Source organism: Vanellus vanellus (assembly GCF_965231255.1).
Source record: "Vanellus vanellus genome assembly, chromosome: 2".
Lineage (NCBI taxonomy): Eukaryota > Metazoa > Chordata > Aves > Charadriiformes > Charadriidae > Vanellus > Vanellus vanellus.
In genome coordinates, this window is record NC_138906.1 from 58690538 (window position 1) to 58711402 (window position 20865).

Below are 20865 nucleotides of genomic sequence, written 5' to 3' on the forward strand. Positions count from 1 at the left end.
AGTACATCTTACCCCTCTCCAGACACTCACACAAGCACTGAGGGCCCCTGGCACGCCGTGGACGAGGCACCAATGCGTTCCCTCGCCCAACCAGCTGTGGTTAGCGGCCTTGGGGGACATCCTGAAGACAGACCTTCTGCCATCTCTCCTCGCCCCACAGCCCGCTGCAGAGCTACCACAGCTTTTGCCTTCAACTACTATGCCGGCAAGACAAAGAAAATCCTAGGAGAAGGACAACAGGAAAGATGAAAGGCTTTTATGATCACTAAAGCTGAATTATTGATTTAGCTAAAAAATCCACCAGGGAGGTAAGGGAACTATTTCCTTGGGCGTTTTTACCCGTAGACGATATGGGAAAGCTAGGGATACTGACATTCCACATTCAGTCTTCTGCTGTTAAATCAAGGGAGCGCATCCAGGAGGGATTCTTCTTTCTCCCTTTTGTTGCCTTTGCCAACAAAGGAAGTTCTCTGCTATAATTATCAGGAAGATGTGCAGGACAAAGGAGCAGGAGAACCAAGACTGTATTTCGTTAGAGACCCTCAAGAAATGGTCTAAACTTGGGGACAATCAGTCTCCTAGGAGTGTTAAGAAAATCGGTGTGTTCATCTAAAGTGAGACACCTCCAGGAGAGAGTCCAAGACAGCTACTTCTTTGCCAGTCACTGTGACACAAGCTGAGGATTTAGTAACTAATTAAGCTTCTTTTTCTGACCAGGTATGCTTTTGAATCCACCAAATGCATATTATGCCCTCCTCTACGCCCAGCCAGCTCCTACATTAAACCTAGACCTATGTGACAACCTGAACTTCTCAAGTCTCTGCTCCACAACAGTGCACAAGATCCAACTTTCAGGAATAGGAAGATGCACCACAGCCTGTAGCAAACTGGGTTTGTGGGTATCGTCAGGAAGAATAGGATAGGATAGGATAGGATAGGATAGGATAGGATAGGATAGGATAGGATAGGATAGGATAGGATAGGATGGTTCAGGTGGAAGGAACCTACAACGATCCTCTAGTCCAACTCTCCTACCACTTCAGGACCCACCAAAAGTTAAAGCACGCTATTAGGGCATTTTCCAAATGCCCCTTAAGCACTGACAGGCTTGGGGCATTGACCACCTCCCCAGGGTTCCAGGGTTTGACCACCCTCTTGGTAAAGAAATGTTTCCTCATGGCAAGTCTGAGCCTCCCCTGACACTATAGTGCCTGACACAATGTCCCTTGGTGCCTTGGGAAGGAATGGTGAGGAAATCAGGCACGCTCTCTATGTCTCTGCAAAGTTCCTGCAGAGGGAACCAAACCCCTGTCTTTCCCCTCTGGTGTCACCACAACCAAGTGAATGTCTAGAGTAGAAATACCCTTATTTACATAGTCTGAATGGACATATCACTTTTGGCGCCAATGTCCAAAAGGACAAAATCGTACCTTCCTTACTCTTTCAGTACTCAAAGTCATAAATCCTAAAGGAAAAGGAAACTCGCCAGGGTTTTAGATAAGATCTGAACATCTGCCCACAAAGGGAGGTAGGTAAATAACTCTCAGAAAGGTTAATGCCACAAATGAGCTCTGCAAGTTTTACCCTGTGGCTGAAGGGTGGTTTGTATCCCGTAAAAACATGGACAATGGCTGTGTTTCACAGAGGAAATGCACAGCTTGGTTTCACTGGGACAAGAGGATGTGACCGTGATAGCAGCAATGGGCTACGTTTGCAGGCTGGAAGAGTGCTTCGCCAGGCTGTGCTTTGGGCACGGACCCAAATGTTCGAGGTCTGAAAATGACCAACCTTTCCACCACACCAGTGTAACCTCCGCTCACTTCTTGTCCGAAGCCTGCCTTATTTCCAAGGTGGTGTGTTGGCACCGTCCACCCCAACCTATGGCTCTGGTTACGCTTTGGCTTCCCTCCAGGCTGCAGCTGCTGAAATCACCCCGCCTTTATGCCCCAGGAAAAGCTTTGTGTCCAGCCAGATCAAGTCCCTGGTCCTGCTCGCTGTGTGGCCTCATGGACATCAGCTGTGGTGCAGAGAGGGCATGGCTAATAGGGGTGGTCTGTGGGCTGCAGGGGTGGTTTCGGCCACGGGAACACAGGCCATAGCGGGCTAGAGGCCTTGAGGACAGCAGTTGGAAACACACAGTGGCTTACGCCCAATACTGGGGGGGATCCCTCTCTGTGTGTGTGTGTGTGTGTGTGTGTGTACAATGCTGCTTGACACGGTGCCTGCACACCCTCATCCCGCAAGCAGAGCATTCAGCGGGGGTCAGTCCAGCCTGTCCGATCACAGCTTCTGCTTCCCCTCCTGCTTGGAAACCCCCATGTTGCCTACCCTTCTCCCCATGAGGGAAGTGCGCAGAACCAGCGACTCTATGACATCATGCGCCCAGCACGCAGAACCAGCGACTCTGTGACATCAGCCCCGGGAACAAGGGCACCGTGGGCACCGTGAGTCCTGCGGGCACTACGTCGGCTGCTGCACTGGTGGTGACAAGCCCTCGCTTCTTGCAGCTGTCACGTGCCGCTGATGGCAGCCATGAGATTTCTCCTGCTTCTCGTTCTGCTGGCCCTGTGCTGGCCTGTGACCAGCGCATGGGAGAGCTGTGGGTAAGTGGCCCCAGGCTCTGGGAGGGAGCATGGGCAACCCTTACGGGGGTCACTGGAAGGTGCCCGCTTGTCCGCCGTGGCCACGCCACAGCCTCCCGAACCCCCGGTGGGAGGCTCAGATCCTTGCCAGCACCCAGGCTGCTGGCACAGCTCCTCTATGGGGCTAAAGCAGAAACAGAGGTGGACGGCTGCATGCCCCACGGGGTTCCCTGGCCCTGCTGCCCATGCGGTGCCTTGTGGGGAGGGAAGACGGCTGACCTTCAGCCTGAACAGCAGCAAGCCGTCAAGCAGAGCAGTAATGACTTTCTGGTTACAGAGGGACCTGCGGGCTCCGGCCCATGGCTTCTCTCTACGGCAAGTCACGCGTCGTGGGTGGCACAGATGCCCAGCCAGGCGCCTGGCCATGGATTGTGAGCATCCAGGATCCCTGGAGAGCAGGCACAGGCCATATATGTGGAGGCTCCCTCATCAGCCCACAGTGGGTGCTCACAGCAGCCCACTGCTTCATCAATGCCAGGTAAGGAGGATCAGGGAACCGGGATATCCCCACCACAACCACAGGAGCCCCGTGCACAGCACCGCAGGCTACTCCCATTGCCTTCCCCTGCAGTACACCCAATGCCTGGGCGCTCCCCAGCCCAGCTGAGACACTGCTCAGGAGAAGGCTGGGCTTGCACCACGGCTTCCTAGCAGCCTCCAGCTTCATATGGTTCATGCCTGAGGCACGCTAGGGCAGTCAAAGCCTCTGTAGCCCTGCTTTCCTCTCTCCCTTGGGAAGCAGAAGGCAGGGAACTGCTGGGCTGCTGCAGCACGTGCATACGCTCCCTCTGACCCCTCCTTCCTCCGGCCTTCCAGGCACATCACGATGTGGCGTGTGGTCATCGGGGCCACCCAGTTGACTCGCCCGGGCCCTGAGGTCCAAGTGCGCAATATTAGGCGCCTCCTGGTTCACGAACACTATAGCAGCGTCTCGGAGAGGAACGACATTGCCTTGCTGGAATTGGACCAGCCCGTCCAGTGCAGCTCCTACGTACAGCTCGCCTGTGTGCCGGATGCCTCGCTCAGAGTGTCCACGCTGAAAACCTGTTACGTCAGTGGCTGGGGTTCCACCACTGCAAGATGTGAGTTCCCAACAAGTACTTGTGTCCCGAGTGCAAGCTTGGCACGTGGGGGAGGACGGGTCGGGCTTCCTGACAGCAGAGCTGAAAGCCAGAGTCAGCCTGTGGGCACGTATGCCTACGGAGAGGTGGGCCTGAGCCACTGCCCAAGCCAGACAGAAGGGAAACACCAGCCTAATGCCTTCAGGCTGCAAAGCCAAGCCCTCGGGAAGGGCTTCGCCCAGACAGGGGAGGAGAACTGGCAACGAGCTGCCGGGTCTTCATTCCTTTCTGTGCTCACAGCTGGAGGAACAAGCGATGTCCTGCAGGAGGCCAAGGTCCGCCTCATCGATGTCAAGCTCTGTAACAGCAGCCAGTGGTACGCAGGGGGCATCCACACCCACAACTTGTGCGCTGGCTATCCCCAGGGTGGCATCGACACCTGCCAGGTAGGAGCGTGCTACAAGTCAAGCCCCAGAAGCACGGGCAGCCCTGTCGCAACTGCCCAAACATACCCTGGCGCGTGCTTTGCCTGCCGACTCACCCTGCCACCGCTGGGTCCCCACTGCTGCTGGGGCTCACCTTCCCTTCCCCATCGGCACGTCCTTACCCAGTACCCCTCAGTCCCCCAGAGGCCGGGGACTCTGCCCAGAAAGACCATCCAGTGCTCTTGGCAGCTCATAGGGCCAGATCCCCATCCCGCAACAGCTGCCTTCCACACATCCAGCATCACTGTGTGGAGGGGAGAGACGGCCCTACCTTACAGCCCCATGATGCCCTCCCAGACCAGGTTCGGGAGGCTCCGGCACCTGAGCAGAGCCTTTCTGTGCAGTGAACGCAGTTCTGGCAGGCGCTGTGAGAGAGAAAGAGCCAGCCACGCTGCTGACAGCGGCCACCCAACACTACCTTAATCCTCTCTCCTCCACTGCAGGGCGACAGCGGTGGTCCTCTCGTGTGCAAGGACAACTATGCTGACCACTTCTGGCTTGTTGGAGTGACCAGCTGGGGCAAAGGCTGCGCAAGAGCAAAACAGCCCGGCGTCTACACCTCCACGCAGCACTTTTACAACTGGATCTTGGTACAGATGGGACTGCGCCCAGCAGTAACAGCTACTCCAACGCCGCAGACAGTCTCCACCTCAAGCCCCTCTGAGAAGCCACAGCCAGCACCAACACAAGCGGACAGCCTTAAGCCCTCTCCAGTTCTACAAAAGAAGCTGGTAGAATTATTTAATCTGCTGCAGGAGCTCCTGAAACCCCGAAGGGGAAAAAAGCCTTAATTATTGAAATAAAGTTGCCACTTTTCACAGTTAACCATGCTTCAGCCCAATTCAGTCTCCTGTGAAGGCAAGGACTTCTCTGCGCGGCACCCACAGAATGAGGCTGCAGGCAGACAGCAGGGCACAAAGGGAAAGAGTCACTCAAAAGGGCTGAACGTGTTCCTGGTCAGAGAGGAGAGGGAGGGGGCAGTGGGAGAAGGGAACAGAGGCCATAGCGGGCTAGAGGTCTTGAGGACAGCAGTTTCAAACACACAGTGGCTTAGGTCCACTTCTGAGGGGATCCCTCTGTTTGGGTGTGTGTCTACAATGCACCAGTGAACTTGAACTGGGCTATCTCATGGCCCAAAAGGCATGGATCTAGAATCATAGAACCATAGAATCCTAGAAACATAGCATGGTTTGTGTTGGAAGGGACTTTGAAGGTCATCGATTTCCAAGCCCCTCGCCATAGGCAGGGACACCGTCCCACTAGACCTGGTTGCTCAAAGCCCCATCCAGCCTGGCCTTGAACACCTCCAGGGACGTAGATTCCACAACTCCTCTGGGCAACCTCTTCCCGTGCCTTACCACCCTCAAAGTGAAAAATTTCTAATCCAAATCTACCTTCTTCCAGTTTGAAGCCATTCTTCCTCGTCCTATCAAACATCAAAAATGAATCAAACATTTCACGTGAACTTGAAGCCAGGAGATGCATCACCACAGTCCACAAGAATTATTGTACACCACCATAGTCAAACTTTTTGCTGGAATTTGACCAGTTCCACTCACTTCCCTAGAAATACACTGGTTGTCAATAGTTTTTGCCCCGACGCAATAAGAAGGAAATTAGTGCTAATGGTGACACTTACTCACTCACAAAAGTACTATCTAGTCATCTTGAGTATTTCAAACTACTAAAACTTCTTATAGCAACAAACTCTCTTGCTGTTCCATAGCAGAAAACAGAACAAGACAAGGCAAAACACTGATATCCTTTTCTTCTTCTTTTCACGCACTTTAAAACATATAGATATAAACACTTCTACTAATTCAAAAGGCACGTCCCTTTAAAAAAGCCATTGAAATGTCATTTTCTTTGATGTCATCCCTACAGTCACTGAGCGAATAGCACGGGTTGTACTCATGAGCACCTGTTGGGAAACAGTTTGCCTCTGATAAAAATTAAGAAGACAGTCAGCTGAGCAGACACAGCTGCAAATGGGATTTGAGTGGTTGCTGTTGGCACTTAGCACTGGAGGGTAAGGAAATGGCGGCGGGGAAAGAAAACAGGAAACCGGAAGAGGGAAAACCCATATAGGCTGCTCAGGTTTTTCACATCTGCCCCTGGGCTGGTGGCAGTCTCTTGCCATTCTGATGCCACTGCTTCTGGTGAAGGACCCAGCCATGGCTCCCCACCATCTTTGCCCAGAGGGACGTCCAGCAGTGAAACACGCTTGCTTCACGAGGCAGCACCGGCGCTGAAGAGGCCAGTTTGGCCTCAGCAGTACAAGACAGTGCAGGTGGGTACGGATGAGGACGAAGGCTGAGACATTGCTGTCTCTCCCTGCTGTCCTTGCCTCCTGAGGGGATGCTGTGGCTTTGCAGAGGCACTGGGGGGGACGTAGTGTCTGGCACACAGCTTGGTCCAGGCAGAAGTACATCTTACCCCTCTCCAGACACTCACACAAGCACTGAGGGCCCCTGGCACGCCGTGGACGAGGCACCAATGCGTTCCCTCGCCCAACCAGCTGTGGTTAGCGGCCTTGGGGGACATCCTGAAGACAGACCTTCTGCCATCTCTCCTCGCCCCACAGCCCGCTGCAGAGCTACCACAGCTTTTGCCTTCAACTACTATGCCGGCAAGACAAAGAAAATCCTAGGAGAAGGACAACAGGAAAGATGAAAGGCTTTTATGATCACTAAAGCTGAATTATTGATTTAGCTAAAAAATCCACCAGGGAGGTAAGGGAACTATTTCCTTGGGCGTTTTTACCCGTAGACGATATGGGAAAGCTAGGGATACTGACATTCCACATTCAGTCTTCTGCTGTTAAATCAAGGGAGCGCATCCAGGAGGGATTCTTCTTTCTCCCTTTTGTTGCCTTTGCCAACAAAGGAAGTTCTCTGCTATAATTATCAGGAAGATGTGCAGGACAAAGGAGCAGGAGAACCAAGACTGTATTTCGTTAGAGACCCTCAAGAAATGGTCTAAACTTGGGGACAATCAGTCTCCTAGGAGTGTTAAGAAAATCGGTGTGTTCATCTAAAGTGAGACACCTCCAGGAGAGAGTCCAAGACAGCTACTTCTTTGCCAGTCACTGTGACACAAGCTGAGGATTTAGTAACTAATTAAGATTCTTTTTCTGACCAGGTATGCTTTTGAATCCACCAAATGCATATTATGCCCTCCTCTACGCCCAGCCAGCTCCTACATTAAACCTAGACCTATGTGACAACCTGAACTTCTCAAGTCTCTGCTCCACAACAGTGCACAAGATCCAACTTTCAGGAATAGGAAGATGCACCACAGCCTGTAGCAAACTGGGTTTGTGGGTATCGTCAGGAAGAATAGGATAGGATAGGATAGGATAGGATAGGATAGGATAGGATAGGATAGGATAGGATGGTTCAGGTGGAAGGAACCTACAACGATCCTCTAGTCCAACTCTCCTACCACTTCAGGACCCACCAAAAGTTAAAGCACGCTATTAGGGCATTTTCCAAATGCCCCTTAAGCACTGACAGGCTTGGGGCATTGACCACCTCCCCAGGGTTCCAGGGTTTGACCACCCTCTTGGTAAAGAAATGTTTCCTCATGGCAAGTCTGAGCCTCCCCTGACACTATAGTGCCTGACACAATGTCCCTTGGTGCCTTGGGAAGGAATGGTGAGGAAATCAGGCACGCTCTCTATGTCTCTGCAAAGTTCCTGCAGAGGGAACCAAACCCCTGTCTTTCCCCTCTGGTGTCACCACAACCAAGTGAATGTCTAGAGTAGAAATACCCTTATTTACATAGTCTGAATGGACATATCACTTTTGGCGCCAATGTCCAAAAGGACAAAATCGTACCTTCCTTACTCTTTCAGTACTCAAAGTCATAAATCCTAAAGGAAAAGGAAACTCGCCAGGGTTTTAGATAAGATCTGAACATCTGCCCACAAAGGGAGGTAGGTAAATAACTCTCAGAAAGGTTAATGCCACAAATGAGCTCTGCAAGTTTTACCCTGTGGCTGAAGGGTGGTTTGTATCCCGTAAAAACATGGACAATGGCTGTGTTTCACAGAGGAAATGCACAGCTTGGTTTCACTGGGACAAGAGGATGTGACCGTGATAGCAGCAATGGGCTACGTTTGCAGGCTGGAAGAGTGCTTCGCCAGGCTGTGCTTTGGGCACGGACCCAAATGTTCGAGGTCTGAAAATGACCAACCTTTCCACCACACCAGTGTAACCTCCGCTCACTTCTTGTCCGAAGCCTGCCTTATTTCCAAGGTGGTGTGTTGGCACCGTCCACCCCAACCTATGGCTCTGGTTACGCTTTGGCTTCCCTCCAGGCTGCAGCTGCTGAAATCACCCCGCCTTTATGCCCCAGGAAAAGCTTTGTGTCCAGCCAGATCAAGTCCCTGGTCCTGCTCGCTGTGTGGCCTCATGGACATCAGCTGTGGTGCAGAGAGGGCATGGCTAATAGGGGTGGTCTGTGGGCTGCAGGGGTGGTTTCGGCCACGGGAACACAGGCCATAGCGGGCTAGAGGCCTTGAGGACAGCAGTTGGAAACACACAGTGGCTTACGCCCAATACTGGGGGGGATCCCTCTCTCTGTGTGTGTGTGTGTGTGTGTGTGTACAATGCTGCTTGACACGGTGCCTGCACACCCTCATCCCGCAAGCAGAGCATTCAGCGGGGGTCTGTCCAGCCTGTCCGATCACAGCTTCTGCTTCCCCTCCTGCTTGGAAACCCCCATGTTGCCTACCCTTCTCCCCATGAGGGAAGTGCGCAGAACCAGCGACTCTATGACATCATGTGCCCAGCACGCAGAACCAGCGACTCTGTGACATCAGCCCCGGGAACAAGGGCACCGTGGGCACCGTGAGTCCTGCGGGCACTACGTCGGCTGCTGCACTGGTGGTGACAAGCCCTCGCTTCTTGCAGCTGTCACGTGCCGCTGATGGCAGCCATGAGATTTCTCCTGCTTCTCGTTCTGCTGGCCCTGTGCTGGCCTGTGACCAGCGCATGGGAGAGCTGTGGGTAAGTGGCCCCAGGCTCTGGGAGGGAGCATGGGCAACCCTTACGGGGGTCACTGGAAGGTGCCCGCTTGTCCGCCGTGGCCACGCCACAGCCTCCCGACCCACAGGTGGGAGGCTCAGATCCTTGCCAGCACCCAGGCTGCTGGCACAGCTCCTCTATGGGGCTAAAGCAGAAACAGAGGTGGACGGCTGCATGCCCCACGGGGTTCCCTGGCCCTGCTGCCCATGCGGTGCCTTGTGGGGAGGGAAGACGGCTGACCTTCAGCCTGAACAGCAGCAAGCCGTCAAGCAGAGCAGTAATGACTTTCTGGTTACAGAGGGACCTGCGGGCTCCGGCCCATGGCTTCTCTCTACGGCAAGTCACGCGTCGTGGGTGGCACAGATGCCCAGCCAGGCGCCTGGCCATGGATTGTGAGCATCCAGGATCCCTGGAGAGCAGGCACAGGCCATATATGTGGAGGCTCCCTCATCAGCCCACAGTGGGTGCTCACAGCAGCCCACTGCTTCATCAATGCCAGGTAAGGAGGATCAGGGAACCGGGATATCCCCACCACAACCGCAGGAGCCCCGTGCACAGCACCGCAGGCTACTCCCATTGCCTTCCCCTGCAGTACACCCAATGCCTGGGCGCTCCCCAGCCCAGCTGAGACACTGCTCAGGAGAAGGCTGGGCTTGCACCACGGCTTCCTAGCAGCCTCCAGCTTCATATGGTTCATGCCTGAGGCACGCTAGGGCAGTCAAAGCCTCTGTAGCCCTGCTTTCCTCTCTCCCTTGGGAAGCAGAAGGCAGGGAACTGCTGGGCTGCTGCAGCACGTGCATACGCTCCCGCTGACCCCTCCTTCCTCCGGCCTTCCAGGCACATCACGATGTGGCGTGTGGTCATCGGGGCCACCCAGTTGACTCGCCCGGGCCCTGAGGTCCAAGTGCGCAATATTAGGCGCCTCCTGGTTCACGAACACTATAGCAGCGTCTCGGAGAGGAACGACATTGCCTTGCTGGAATTGGACCAGCCCGTCCAGTGCAGCTCCTACGTACAGCTCGCCTGTGTGCCGGATGCCTCGCTCAGAGTGTCCACGCTGAAAACCTGTTACGTCAGTGGCTGGGGTTCCACCACTGCAAGATGTGAGTTCCCAACAAGTACTTGTGTCCCGAGTGCAAGCTTGGCACGTGGGGGAGGACGGGTCGGGCTTCCTGACAGCAGAGCTGAAAGCCAGAGTCAGCCTGTGGGCACGTATGCCTACGGAGAGGTGGGCCTGAGCCACTGCCCAAGCCAGACAGAAGGGAAACACCAGCCTAATGCCTTCAGGCTGCAAAGCCAAGCCCTCGGGAAGGGCTTCGCCCAGACAGGGGAGGAGAACTGGCAACGAGCTGCCGGGTCTTCATTCCTTTCTGTGCTCACAGCTGGAGGAACAAGCGATGTCCTGCAGGAGGCCAAGGTCCGCCTCATCGATGTCAAGCTCTGTAACAGCAGCCACTGGTACGCAGGGGGCATCCACACCCACAACTTGTGCGCTGGCTATCCCCAGGGTGGCATCGACACCTGCCAGGTAGGAGCGTGCTACAAGTCAAGCCCCAGAAGCACGGGCAGCCCTGTCGCAACTGCCCAAACATACCCTGGCGCGTGCTTTGCCTGCCGACTCACCCTGCCACCGCTGGGTCCCCACTGCTGCTGGGGCTCACCTTCCCTTCCCCATCGGCACGTCCTTACCCAGTACCCCTCAGTCCCCCAGAGGCCGGGGACTCTGCCCAGAAAGACCATCCAGTGCTCTTGGCAGCTCATAGGGCCAGATCCCCATCCCGCAACAGCTGTCTTCCACACATCCAGCATCACTGTGTGGAGGGGAGAGACGGCCCTACCTTACAGCCCCATGATCCCCTCCCAGACCAGGTTCGGGAGGCTCCGGCACCTGAGCAGAGCCTTTCTGTGCAGTGAACGCAGTTCTGGCAGGCGCTGTGAGAGAGAAAGAGCCAGCCACGCTGCTGACAGCGGCCACCCAACACTACCTTAATCCTCTCTCCTCCACTGCAGGGCGACAGCGGTGGTCCTCTCGTGTGCAAGGACAACTATGCTGACTACTTCTGGCTTGTTGGAGTGACCAGCTGGGGCAAAGGCTGCGCAAGAGCAAAACAGCCCGGCGTCTACACCTCCACGCAGCACTTTTACAACTGGATCTTGGTACAGATGGGACTGCGCCCAGCAGTAACAGCTACTCCAACGCCGCAGACAGTCTCCACCTCAAGCCCCTCTGAGAAGCCACAGCCAGCAACAACACAAGCGGGCAGCTTCAAGCCCTGTCCATTTCTACAAAAGAAGCTGGTAGAATTATTTAATCTGCTGCAGGAGCTCCTGAAACCCCGAAGGGGAAAAAAGCCTTAATTATTGAAATAAAGTTGCCACTTTTCACAGTTAACCATGCTTCAGCCCAATTCAGTCTCCTGTGAAGGCAAGGACTTCTCTGCGCGGCACCCACAGAATGAGGCTGCAGGCAGACAGCAGGGCACAAAGGGAAAGAGTCACTCAAAAGGGCTGAACGTGTTCCTGGTCAGAGAGGAGAGGGAGGGGGCAGTGGGAGAAGGGAACAGAGGCCATAGCGGGCTAGAGGTCTTGAGGACAGCAGTTTCAAACACACAGTGGCTTAGGTCCACTTCTGAGGGGATCCCTCTGTTTGGGTGTGTGTCTACAATGCACCAGTGAACTTGAACTGGGCTATCTCATGGCCCAAAAGGCATGGATCTAGAATCATAGAACCATAGAATCCTAGAAACATAGCATGGTTTGTGTTGGAAGGGACTTTGAAGGTCATCGATTTCCAAGCCCCTCGCCATAGGCAGGGACACCGTCCCACTAGACCTGGTTGCTCAAAGCCCCATCCAGCCTGGCCTTGAACACCTCCAGGGACGTAGATTCCACAACTCCTCTGGGCAACCTCTTCCCGTGCCTTACCACCCTCAAAGTGAAAAATTTCTAATCTAAATCTACCTTCTTCCAGTTTGAAGCCATTCTTCCTCGTCCTATCAAACATCAAAAATGAATCAAACATTTCACGTGAACTTGAAGCCAGGAGATGCATCACCACAGTCCACAAGAATTATTGTACACCACCATAGTCAAACTTTTTGCTGGAATTTGACCAGTTCCACTCACTTCCCTAGAAATACACTGGTTGTCAATAGTTTTTGCCCCGACGCAATAAGAAGGAAATTAGTGCTAATGGTGACACTTACTCACTCACAAAAGTACTATCTAGTCATCTTGAGTATTTCAAACTACTAAAACTTCTTATAGCAACAAACTCTCTTGCTGTTCCATAGCAGAAAACAGAACAAGACAAGGCAAAACACTGATATCCTTTTCTTCTTCTTTTCACGCACTTTAAAACATATAGATATAAACACTTCTACTAATTCAAAAGGCACGTCCCTTTAAAAAAGCCATTGAAATGTCATTTTCTTTGATGTCATCCCTACAGTCACTGAGCGAATAGCACGGGTTGTACTCATGAGCACCTGTTGGGAAACAGTTTGCCTCTGATAAAAATTAAGAAGACAGTCCGCTGAGCAGACACAGCTGCAAATGGGATTTGAGTGGTTGCTGTTGGCACTTAGCACTGGAGGGTAAGGAAATGGCGGCGGGGAAAGAAAACAGGAAACCGGAAGAGGGAAAACCCATATAGGCTGCTCAGGTTTTTCACATCTGCCCCTGGGCTGGTGGCAGTCTCTTGCCATTCTGATGCCACTGCTTCTGGTGAAGGACCCAGCCATGGCTCCCCACCATCTTTGCCCAGAGGGACGTCCAGCAGTGAAACACGCTTGCTTCACGAGGCAGCACCGGCGCTGAAGAGGCCAGTTTGGCCTCAGCAGTACAAGACAGTGCAGGTGGGTACGGATGAGGACGAAGGCTGAGACATTGCTGTCTCTCCCTGCTGTCCTTGCCTCCTGAGGGGATGCTGTGGCTTTGCAGAGGCACTGGGGGGGACGTAGTGTCTGGCACACAGCTTGGTCCAGGCAGAAGTACATCTTACCCCTCTCCAGACACTCACACAAGCACTGAGGGCCCCTGGCACGCCGTGGACGAGGCACCAATGCGTTCCCTCGCCCAACCAGCTGTGGTTAGCGGCCTTGGGGGACATCCTGAAGACAGACCTTCTGCCATCTCTCCTCGCCCCACAGCCCGCTGCAGAGCTACCACAGCTTTTGCCTTCAACTACTATGCCGGCAAGACAAAGAAAATCCTAGGAGAAGGACAACAGGAAAGATGAAAGGCTTTTATGATCACTAAAGCTGAATTATTGATTTAGCTAAAAAATCCACCAGGGAGGTAAGGGAACTATTTCCTTGGGCGTTTTTACCCGTAGACGATATGGGAAAGCTAGGGATACTGACATTCCACATTCAGTCTTCTGCTGTTAAATCAAGGGAGCGCATCCAGGAGGGATTCTTCTTTCTCCCTTTTGTTGCCTTTGCCAACAAAGGAAGTTCTCTGCTATAATTATCAGGAAGATGTGCAGGACAAAGGAGCAGGAGAACCAAGACTGTATTTCGTTAGAGACCCTCAAGAAATGGTCTAAACTTGGGGACAATCAGTCTCCTAGGAGTGTTAAGAAAATCGGTGTGTTCATCTAAAGTGAGACACCTCCAGGAGAGAGTCCAAGACAGCTACTTCTTTGCCAGTCACTGTGACACAAGCTGAGGATTTAGTAACTAATTAAGATTCTTTTTCTGACCAGGTATGCTTTTGAATCCACCAAATGCATATTATGCCCTCCTCTACGCCCAGCCAGCTCCTACATTAAACCTAGACCTATGTGACAACCTGAACTTCTCAAGTCTCTGCTCCACAACAGTGCACAAGATCCAACTTTCAGGAATAGGAAGATGCACCACAGCCTGTAGCAAACTGGGTTTGTGGGTATCGTCAGGAAGAATAGGATAGGATAGGATAGGATAGGATAGGATAGGATAGGATAGGATAGGATAGGATAGGATAGGATGGTTCAGGTGGAAGGAACCTACAACGATCCTCTAGTCCAACTCTCCTACCACTTCAGGACCCACCAAAAGTTAAAGCACGCTATTAGGGCATTTTCCAAATGCCCCTTAAGCACTGACAGGCTTGGGGCATTGACCACCTCCCCAGGGTTCCAGGGTTTGACCACCCTCTTGGTAAAGAAATGTTTCCTCATGGCAAGTCTGAGCCTCCCCTGACACTATAGTGCCTGACACAATGTCCCTTGGTGCCTTGGGAAGGAATGGTGAGGAAATCAGGCACGCTCTCTATGTCTCTGCAAAGTTCCTGCAGAGGGAACCAAACCCCTGTCTTTCCCCTCTGGTGTCACCACAACCAAGTGAATGTCTAGAGTAGAAATACCCTTATTTACATAGTCTGAATGGACATATCACTTTTGGCGCCAATGTCCAAAAGGACAAAATCGTACCTTCCTTACTCTTTCAGTACTCAAAGTCATAAATCCTAAAGGAAAAGGAAACTCGCCAGGGTTTTAGATAAGATCTGAACATCTGCCCACAAAGGGAGGTAGGTAAATAACTCTCAGAAAGGTTAATGCCACAAATGAGCTCTGCAAGTTTTACCCTGTGGCTGAAGGGTGGTTTGTATCCCGTAAAAACATGGACAATGGCTGTGTTTCACAGAGGAAATGCACAGCTTGGTTTCACTGGGACAAGAGGATGTGACCGTGATAGCAGCAATGGGCTACGTTTGCAGGCTGGAAGAGTGCTTCGCCAGGCTGTGCTTTGGGCACGGACCCAAATGTTCGAGGTCTGAAAATGACCAACCTTTCCACCACACCAGTGTAACCTCCGCTCACTTCTTGTCCGAAGCCTGCCTTATTTCCAAGGTGGTGTGTTGGCACCGTCCACCCCAACCTATGGCTCTGGTTACGCTTTGGCTTCCCTCCAGGCTGCAGCTGCTGAAATCACCCCGCCTTTATGCCCCAGGAAAAGCTTTGTGTCCAGCCAGATCAAGTCCCTGGTCCTGCTCGCTGTGTGGCCTCATGGACATCAGCTGTGGTGCAGAGAGGGCATGGCTAATAGGGGTGGTCTGTGGGCTGCAGGGGTGGTTTCGGCCACGGGAACACAGGCCATAGCGGGCTAGAGGCCTTGAGGACAGCAGTTGGAAACACACAGTGGCTTACGCCCAATACTGGGGGGGATCCCTCTCTGTGTGTGTGTGTGTGTGTGTGTGTACAATGCTGCTTGACACGGTGCCTGCACACCCTCATCCCGCAAGCAGAGCATTCAGCGGGGGTCTGTCCAGCCTGTCCGATCACAGCTTCTGCTTCCCCTCCTGCTTGGAAACCCCCATGTTGCCTACCCTTCTCCCCATGAGGGAAGTGCGCAGAACCAGCGACTCTATGACATCATGCGCCCAGCACGCAGAACCAGCGACTCTGTGACATCAGCCCCGGGAACAAGGGCACCGTGGGCACCGTGAGTCCTGCGGGCACTACGTCGGCTGCTGCACTGGTGGTGACAAGCCCTCGCTTCTTGCAGCTGTCACGTGCCGCTGATGGCAGCCATGAGATTTCTCCTGCTTCTCGTTCTGCTGGCCCTGTGCTGGCCTGTGACCAGCGCATGGGAGAGCTGTGGGTAAGTGGCCCCAGGCTCTGGGAGGGAGCATGGGCAACCCTTACGGGGGTCACTGGAAGGTGCCCGCTTGTCCGCCGTGGCCACGCCACAGCCTCCCGAACCCCCGGTGGGAGGCTCAGATCCTTGCCAGCACCCAGGCTGCTGGCACAGCTCCTCTATGGGGCTAAAGCAGAAACAGAGGTGGACGGCTGCATGCCCCACGGGGTTCCCTGGCCCTGCTGCCCATGCGGTGCCTTGTGGGGAGGGAAGACGGCTGACCTTCAGCCTGAACAGCAGCAAGCCGTCAAGCAGAGCAGTAATGACTTTCTGGTTACAGAGGGACCTGCGGGCTCCGGCCCATGGCTTCTCTCTACGGCAAGTCACGCGTCGTGGGTGGCACAGATGCCCAGCCAGGCGCCTGGCCATGGATTGTGAGCATCCAGGATCCCTGGAGAGCAGGCACAGGCCATATATGTGGAGGCTCCCTCATCAGCCCACAGTGGGTGCTCACAGCAGCCCACTGCTTCATCAATGCCAGGTAAGGAGGATCAGGGAACCGGGATATCCCCACCACAACCGCAGGAGCCCCGTGCACAGCACCGCAGGCTACTCCCATTGCCTTCCCCTGCAGTACACCCAATGCCTGGGCGCTCCCCAGCCCAGCTGAGACACTGCTCAGGAGAAGGCTGGGCTTGCACCACGGCTTCCTAGCAGCCTCCAGCTTCATATGGTTCATGCCTGAGGCACGCTAGGGCAGTCAAAGCCTCTGTAGCCCTGCTTTCCTCTCTCCCTTGGGAAGCAGAAGGCAGGGAACTGCTGGGCTGCTGCAGCACGTGCATACGCTCCCTCTGACCCCTCCTTCCTCCGGCCTTCCAGGCACATCACGATGTGGCGTGTGGTCATCGGGGCCACCCAGTTGACTCGCCCGGGCCCTGAGGTCCAAGTGCGCAATATTAGGCGCCTCCTGGTTCACGAACACTATAGCAGCGTCTCGGAGAGGAACGACATTGCCTTGCTGGAATTGGACCAGCCCGTCCAGTGCAGCTCCTACGTACAGCTCGCCTGTGTGCCGGATGCCTCGCTCAGAGTGTCCACGCTGAAAACCTGTTACGTCAGTGGCTGGGGTTCCACCACTGCAAGATGTGAGTTCCCAACAAGTACTTGTGTCCCGAGTGCAAGCTTGGCACGTGGGGGAGGACGGGTCGGGCTTCCTGACAGCAGAGCTGAAAGCCAGAGTCAGCCTGTGGGCACGTATGCCTACGGAGAGGTGGGCCTGAGCCACTGCCCAAGCCAGACAGAAGGGAAACACCAGCCTAATGCCTTCAGGCTGCAAAGCCAAGCCCTCGGGAAGGGCTTCGCCCAGACAGGGGAGGAGAACTGGCAACGAGCTGCCGGGTCTTCATTCCTTTCTGTGCTCACAGCTGGAGGAACAAGCGATGTCCTGCAGGAGGCCAAGGTCCGCCTCATCGATGTCAAGCTCTGTAACAGCAGCCACTGGTACGCAGGGGGCATCCACACCCACAACTTGTGCGCTGGCTATCCCCAGGGTGGCATCGACACCTGCCAGGTAGGAGCGTGCTACAAGTCAAGCCCCAGAAGCACGGGCAGCCCTGTCGCAACTGCCCAAACATACCCTGGCGCGTGCTTTGCCTGCCGACTCACCCTGCCACCGCTGGGTCCCCACTGCTGCTGGGGCTCACCTTCCCTTCCCCATCGGCACGTCCTTACCCAGTACCCCTCAGTCCCCCAGAGGCCGGGGACTCTGCCCAGAAAGACCATCCAGTGCTCTTGGCAGCTCATAGGGCCAGATCCCCATCCCGCAACAGCTGTCTTCCACACATCCAGCATCACTGTGTAGAGGGGAGAGACGGCCCTACCTTACAGCCCCATGATCCCCTCCCAGACCAGGTTCGGGAGGCTCCGGCACCTGAGCAGAGCCTTTCTGTGCAGTGAACGCAGTTCTGGCAGGCGCTGTGAGAGAGAAAGAGCCAGCCACGCTGCTGACAGCGGCCACCCAACACTACCTTAATCCTCTCTCCTCCACTGCAGGGCGACAGCGGTGGTCCTCTCGTGTGCAAGGACAACTATGCTGACTACTTCTGGCTTGTTGGAGTGACCAGCTGGGGCAAAGGCTGCGCAAGAGCAAAACAGCCCGGCGTCTACACCTCCACGCAGCACTTTTACAACTGGATCTTGGTACAGATGGGACTGCGCCCAGCAGTAACAGCTACTCCAACGCCGCAGACAGTCTCCACCTCAAGCCCCTCTGAGAAGCCACAGCCAGCACCAACACAAGCGGACAGCCTTAAGCCCTCTCCAGTTCTACAAAAGAAGCTGGTAGAATTATTTAATCTGCTGCAGGAGCTCCTGAAACCCCGAAGGGGAAAAAAGCCTTAATTATTGAAATAAAGTTGCCACTTTTCACAGTTAACCATGCTTCAGCCCAATTCAGTCTCCTGTGAAGGCAAGGACTTCTCTGCGCGGCACCCACAGAATGAGGCTGCAGGCAGACAGCAGGGCACAAAGGGAAAGAGTCACTCAAAAGGGCTGAACGTGTTCCTGGTCAGAGAGGAGAGGGAGGGGGCAGTGGGAGAAGGGAACAGAGGCCATAGCGGGCTAGAGGTCTTGAGGACAGCAGTTTCAAACACACAGTGGCTTAGGTCCACTTCTGAGGGGATCCCTCTGTTTGGGTGTGTGTCTACAATGCACCAGTGAACTTGAACTGGGCTATCTCATGGCCCAAAAGGCATGGATCTAGAATCATAGAACCATAGAATCCTAGAAACATAGCATGGTTTGTGTTGGAAGGGACTTTGAAGGTCATCGATTTCCAAGCCCCTCGCCATAGGCAGGGACACCATCCCACTAGACCTGGTTGCTCAAAGCCCCATCCAGCCTGGCCTTGAACACCTCCAGGGACGTAGATTCCACAACTCCTCTGGGCAACCTCTTCCCGTGCCTTACCACCCTCAAAGTGAAAAATTTCTAATCTAAATCTACCTTCTTCCAGTTTGAAGCCATTCTTCCTCGTCCTATCAAACATCAAAAATGAATCAAACATTTCACGTGAACTTGAAGCCAGGAGATGCATCACCACAGTCCACAAGAATTATTGTACACCACCATAGTCAAACTTTTTGCTGGAATTTGACCAGTTCCACTCACTTCCCTAGAAATACACTGGTTGTCAATAGTTTTTGCCCCGACGCAATAAGAAGGAAATTAGTGCTAATGGTGACACTTACTCACTCACAAAAGTACTATCTAGTCATCTTGAGTATTTCAAACTACTAAAACTTCTTATAGCAACAAACTCTCTTGCTGTTCCATAGCAGAAAACAGAACAAGACAAGGCAAAACACTGATATCCTTTTCTTCTTCTTTTCACGCACTTTAAAACATATAGATATAAACACTTCTACTAATTCAAAAGGCACGTCCCTTTAAAAAAGCCATTGAAATGTCATTTTCTTTGATGTCATCCCTACAGTCACTGAGCGAATAGCACGGGTTGTACTCATGAGCACCTGTTGGGAAACAGTTTGCCTCTGATAAAAATTAAGAAGACAGTCCGCTGAGCAGACACAGCTGCAAATGGGATTTGAGTGGTTGCTGTTGGCACTTAGCACTGGAGGGTAAGGAAATGGCGGCGGGGAAAGAAAACAGGAAACCGGAAGAGGGAAAACCCATATAGGCTGCTCAGGTTTTTCACATCTGCCCCTGGGCTGGTGGCAGTCTCTTGCCATTCTGATGCCACTGCTTCTGGTGAAGGACCCAGCCATGGCTCCCCACCATCTTTGCCCAGAGGGACGTCCAGCAGTGAAACACGCTTGCTTCACGAGGCAGCACCGGCGCTGAAGAGGCCAGTTTGGCCTCAGCAGTACAAGACAGTGCAGGTGGGTACGGATGAGGACGAAGGCTGAGACATTGCTGTCTCTCCCTGCTGTCCTTGCCTCCTGAGGGGATGCTGTGGCTTTGCAGAGGCACTGGGGGGGACGTAGTGTCTGGCACACAGCTTGGTCCAGGCAGAAGTACATCTTACCCCTCTCCAGACACTCACACAAGCACTGAGGGCCCCTGGCACGCCGTGGACGAGGCACCAATGCGTTCCCTCACCCAACCAGCTGTGGTTAGCGGCCTTGGGGGACATCCTGAAGACAGACCTTCTGCCATCTCTCCTCGCCCCACAGCCCGCTGCAGAGCTACCACAGCTTTTGCCTTCAACTACTATGCCGGCAAGACAAAGAAAATCCTAGGAGAAGGACAACAGGAAAGATGAAAGGCTTTTATGATCACTAAAGCTGAATTATTGATTTAGCTAAAAAATCCACCAGGGAGGTAAGGGAACTATTTCCTTGGGCGTTTTTACCCGTAGACGATATGGGAAAGCTAGGGATACTGACATTCCACATTCAGTCTTCTGCTGTTAAATCAAGGGAGCGCATCCAGGAGGGATTCTTCTTTCTCCCTTTTGTTGCCTTTGCCAACAAAGGAAGTTCTCTGCTATAATTATCAGGAAGATGTGCAGGACAAAGGAGCAGGAGAACCAAGACTGTATTTCGTTAGAGACCCTCAAGAAATGGTCTAAACTTGGGGACAATCAGTCTCCTAGGAGTGTTAAGAAAATCGGTGTGTTCATCTAAAGTGAGACACCTCCAGGAGAGAGTCCAAGACAGCTACTTCTTTGCCAGTCACTGTGACACAAGCTGAGGATTTAGTAACTAATTAAGATTCTTTTTCTGACCAGGTATGCTTTTGAATCCACCAAATGCATATTATGCCCTCCTCTACGCCCAGCCAGCTCCTACATTAAACCTAGACCTATGTGACAACCTGAACTTCTCAAGTCTCTGCTCCACAACAGTGCACAAGATCCAACTTTCAGGAATAGGAAGATGCACCACAGCCTGTAGCAAACTGGGTTTGTGGGTATCGTCAGGAAGAATAGGATAGGATAGGATAGGATAGGATAGGATAGGATAGGATAGGATAGGATAGGATAGGATAGGATAGGATAGGATAGGATGGTTCAGGTGGAAGGAACCTACAACGATCCTCTAGTCCAACTCTCCTACCACTTC

The 20865-nt window shown here is 53.4% G+C and overlaps 4 protein-coding genes across 5 annotated transcripts in view; 3 read left to right on the forward strand and 1 right to left on the reverse strand.

Moving 5' to 3' along the window:
* The window catches only part of PDE1C (phosphodiesterase 1C), a gene marked incomplete at both ends in the record, with an annotated part of 391441 nt that overhangs the window by 34549 nt on the left and 336027 nt on the right, over window positions 1-20865 (reverse strand). The gene's annotated exons all lie outside the window — the stretch shown is intronic.
* On the forward strand, window positions 2942-4979 carry LOC309669131 (acrosin-like; the record flags this gene model as incomplete). Its single annotated transcript, XM_082479734.1, has 4 exons — window positions 2942-3120; window positions 3459-3724; window positions 4004-4149; window positions 4632-4979. 4 exons carry the CDS (start codon window positions 2942-2944, stop codon window positions 4977-4979), a joined length of 939 nt encoding a protein of 312 aa, XP_082335860.1.
* On the forward strand, window positions 9539-11576 carry LOC309669132 (acrosin-like; the record flags this gene model as incomplete). Its single annotated transcript, XM_082479735.1, has 4 exons — window positions 9539-9717; window positions 10056-10321; window positions 10601-10746; window positions 11229-11576. 4 exons carry the CDS (start codon window positions 9539-9541, stop codon window positions 11574-11576), a joined length of 939 nt encoding a protein of 312 aa, XP_082335861.1.
* Window positions 16144-18181, forward strand: LOC309669133 (acrosin-like; the record flags this gene model as incomplete). The annotated part of the gene is made up of 4 exons (XM_082479736.1): window positions 16144-16322; window positions 16661-16926; window positions 17206-17351; window positions 17834-18181. The coding sequence occupies 4 exons, from the start codon at window positions 16144-16146 to the stop codon at window positions 18179-18181; spliced, it is 939 nt and encodes a 312-aa protein (XP_082335862.1).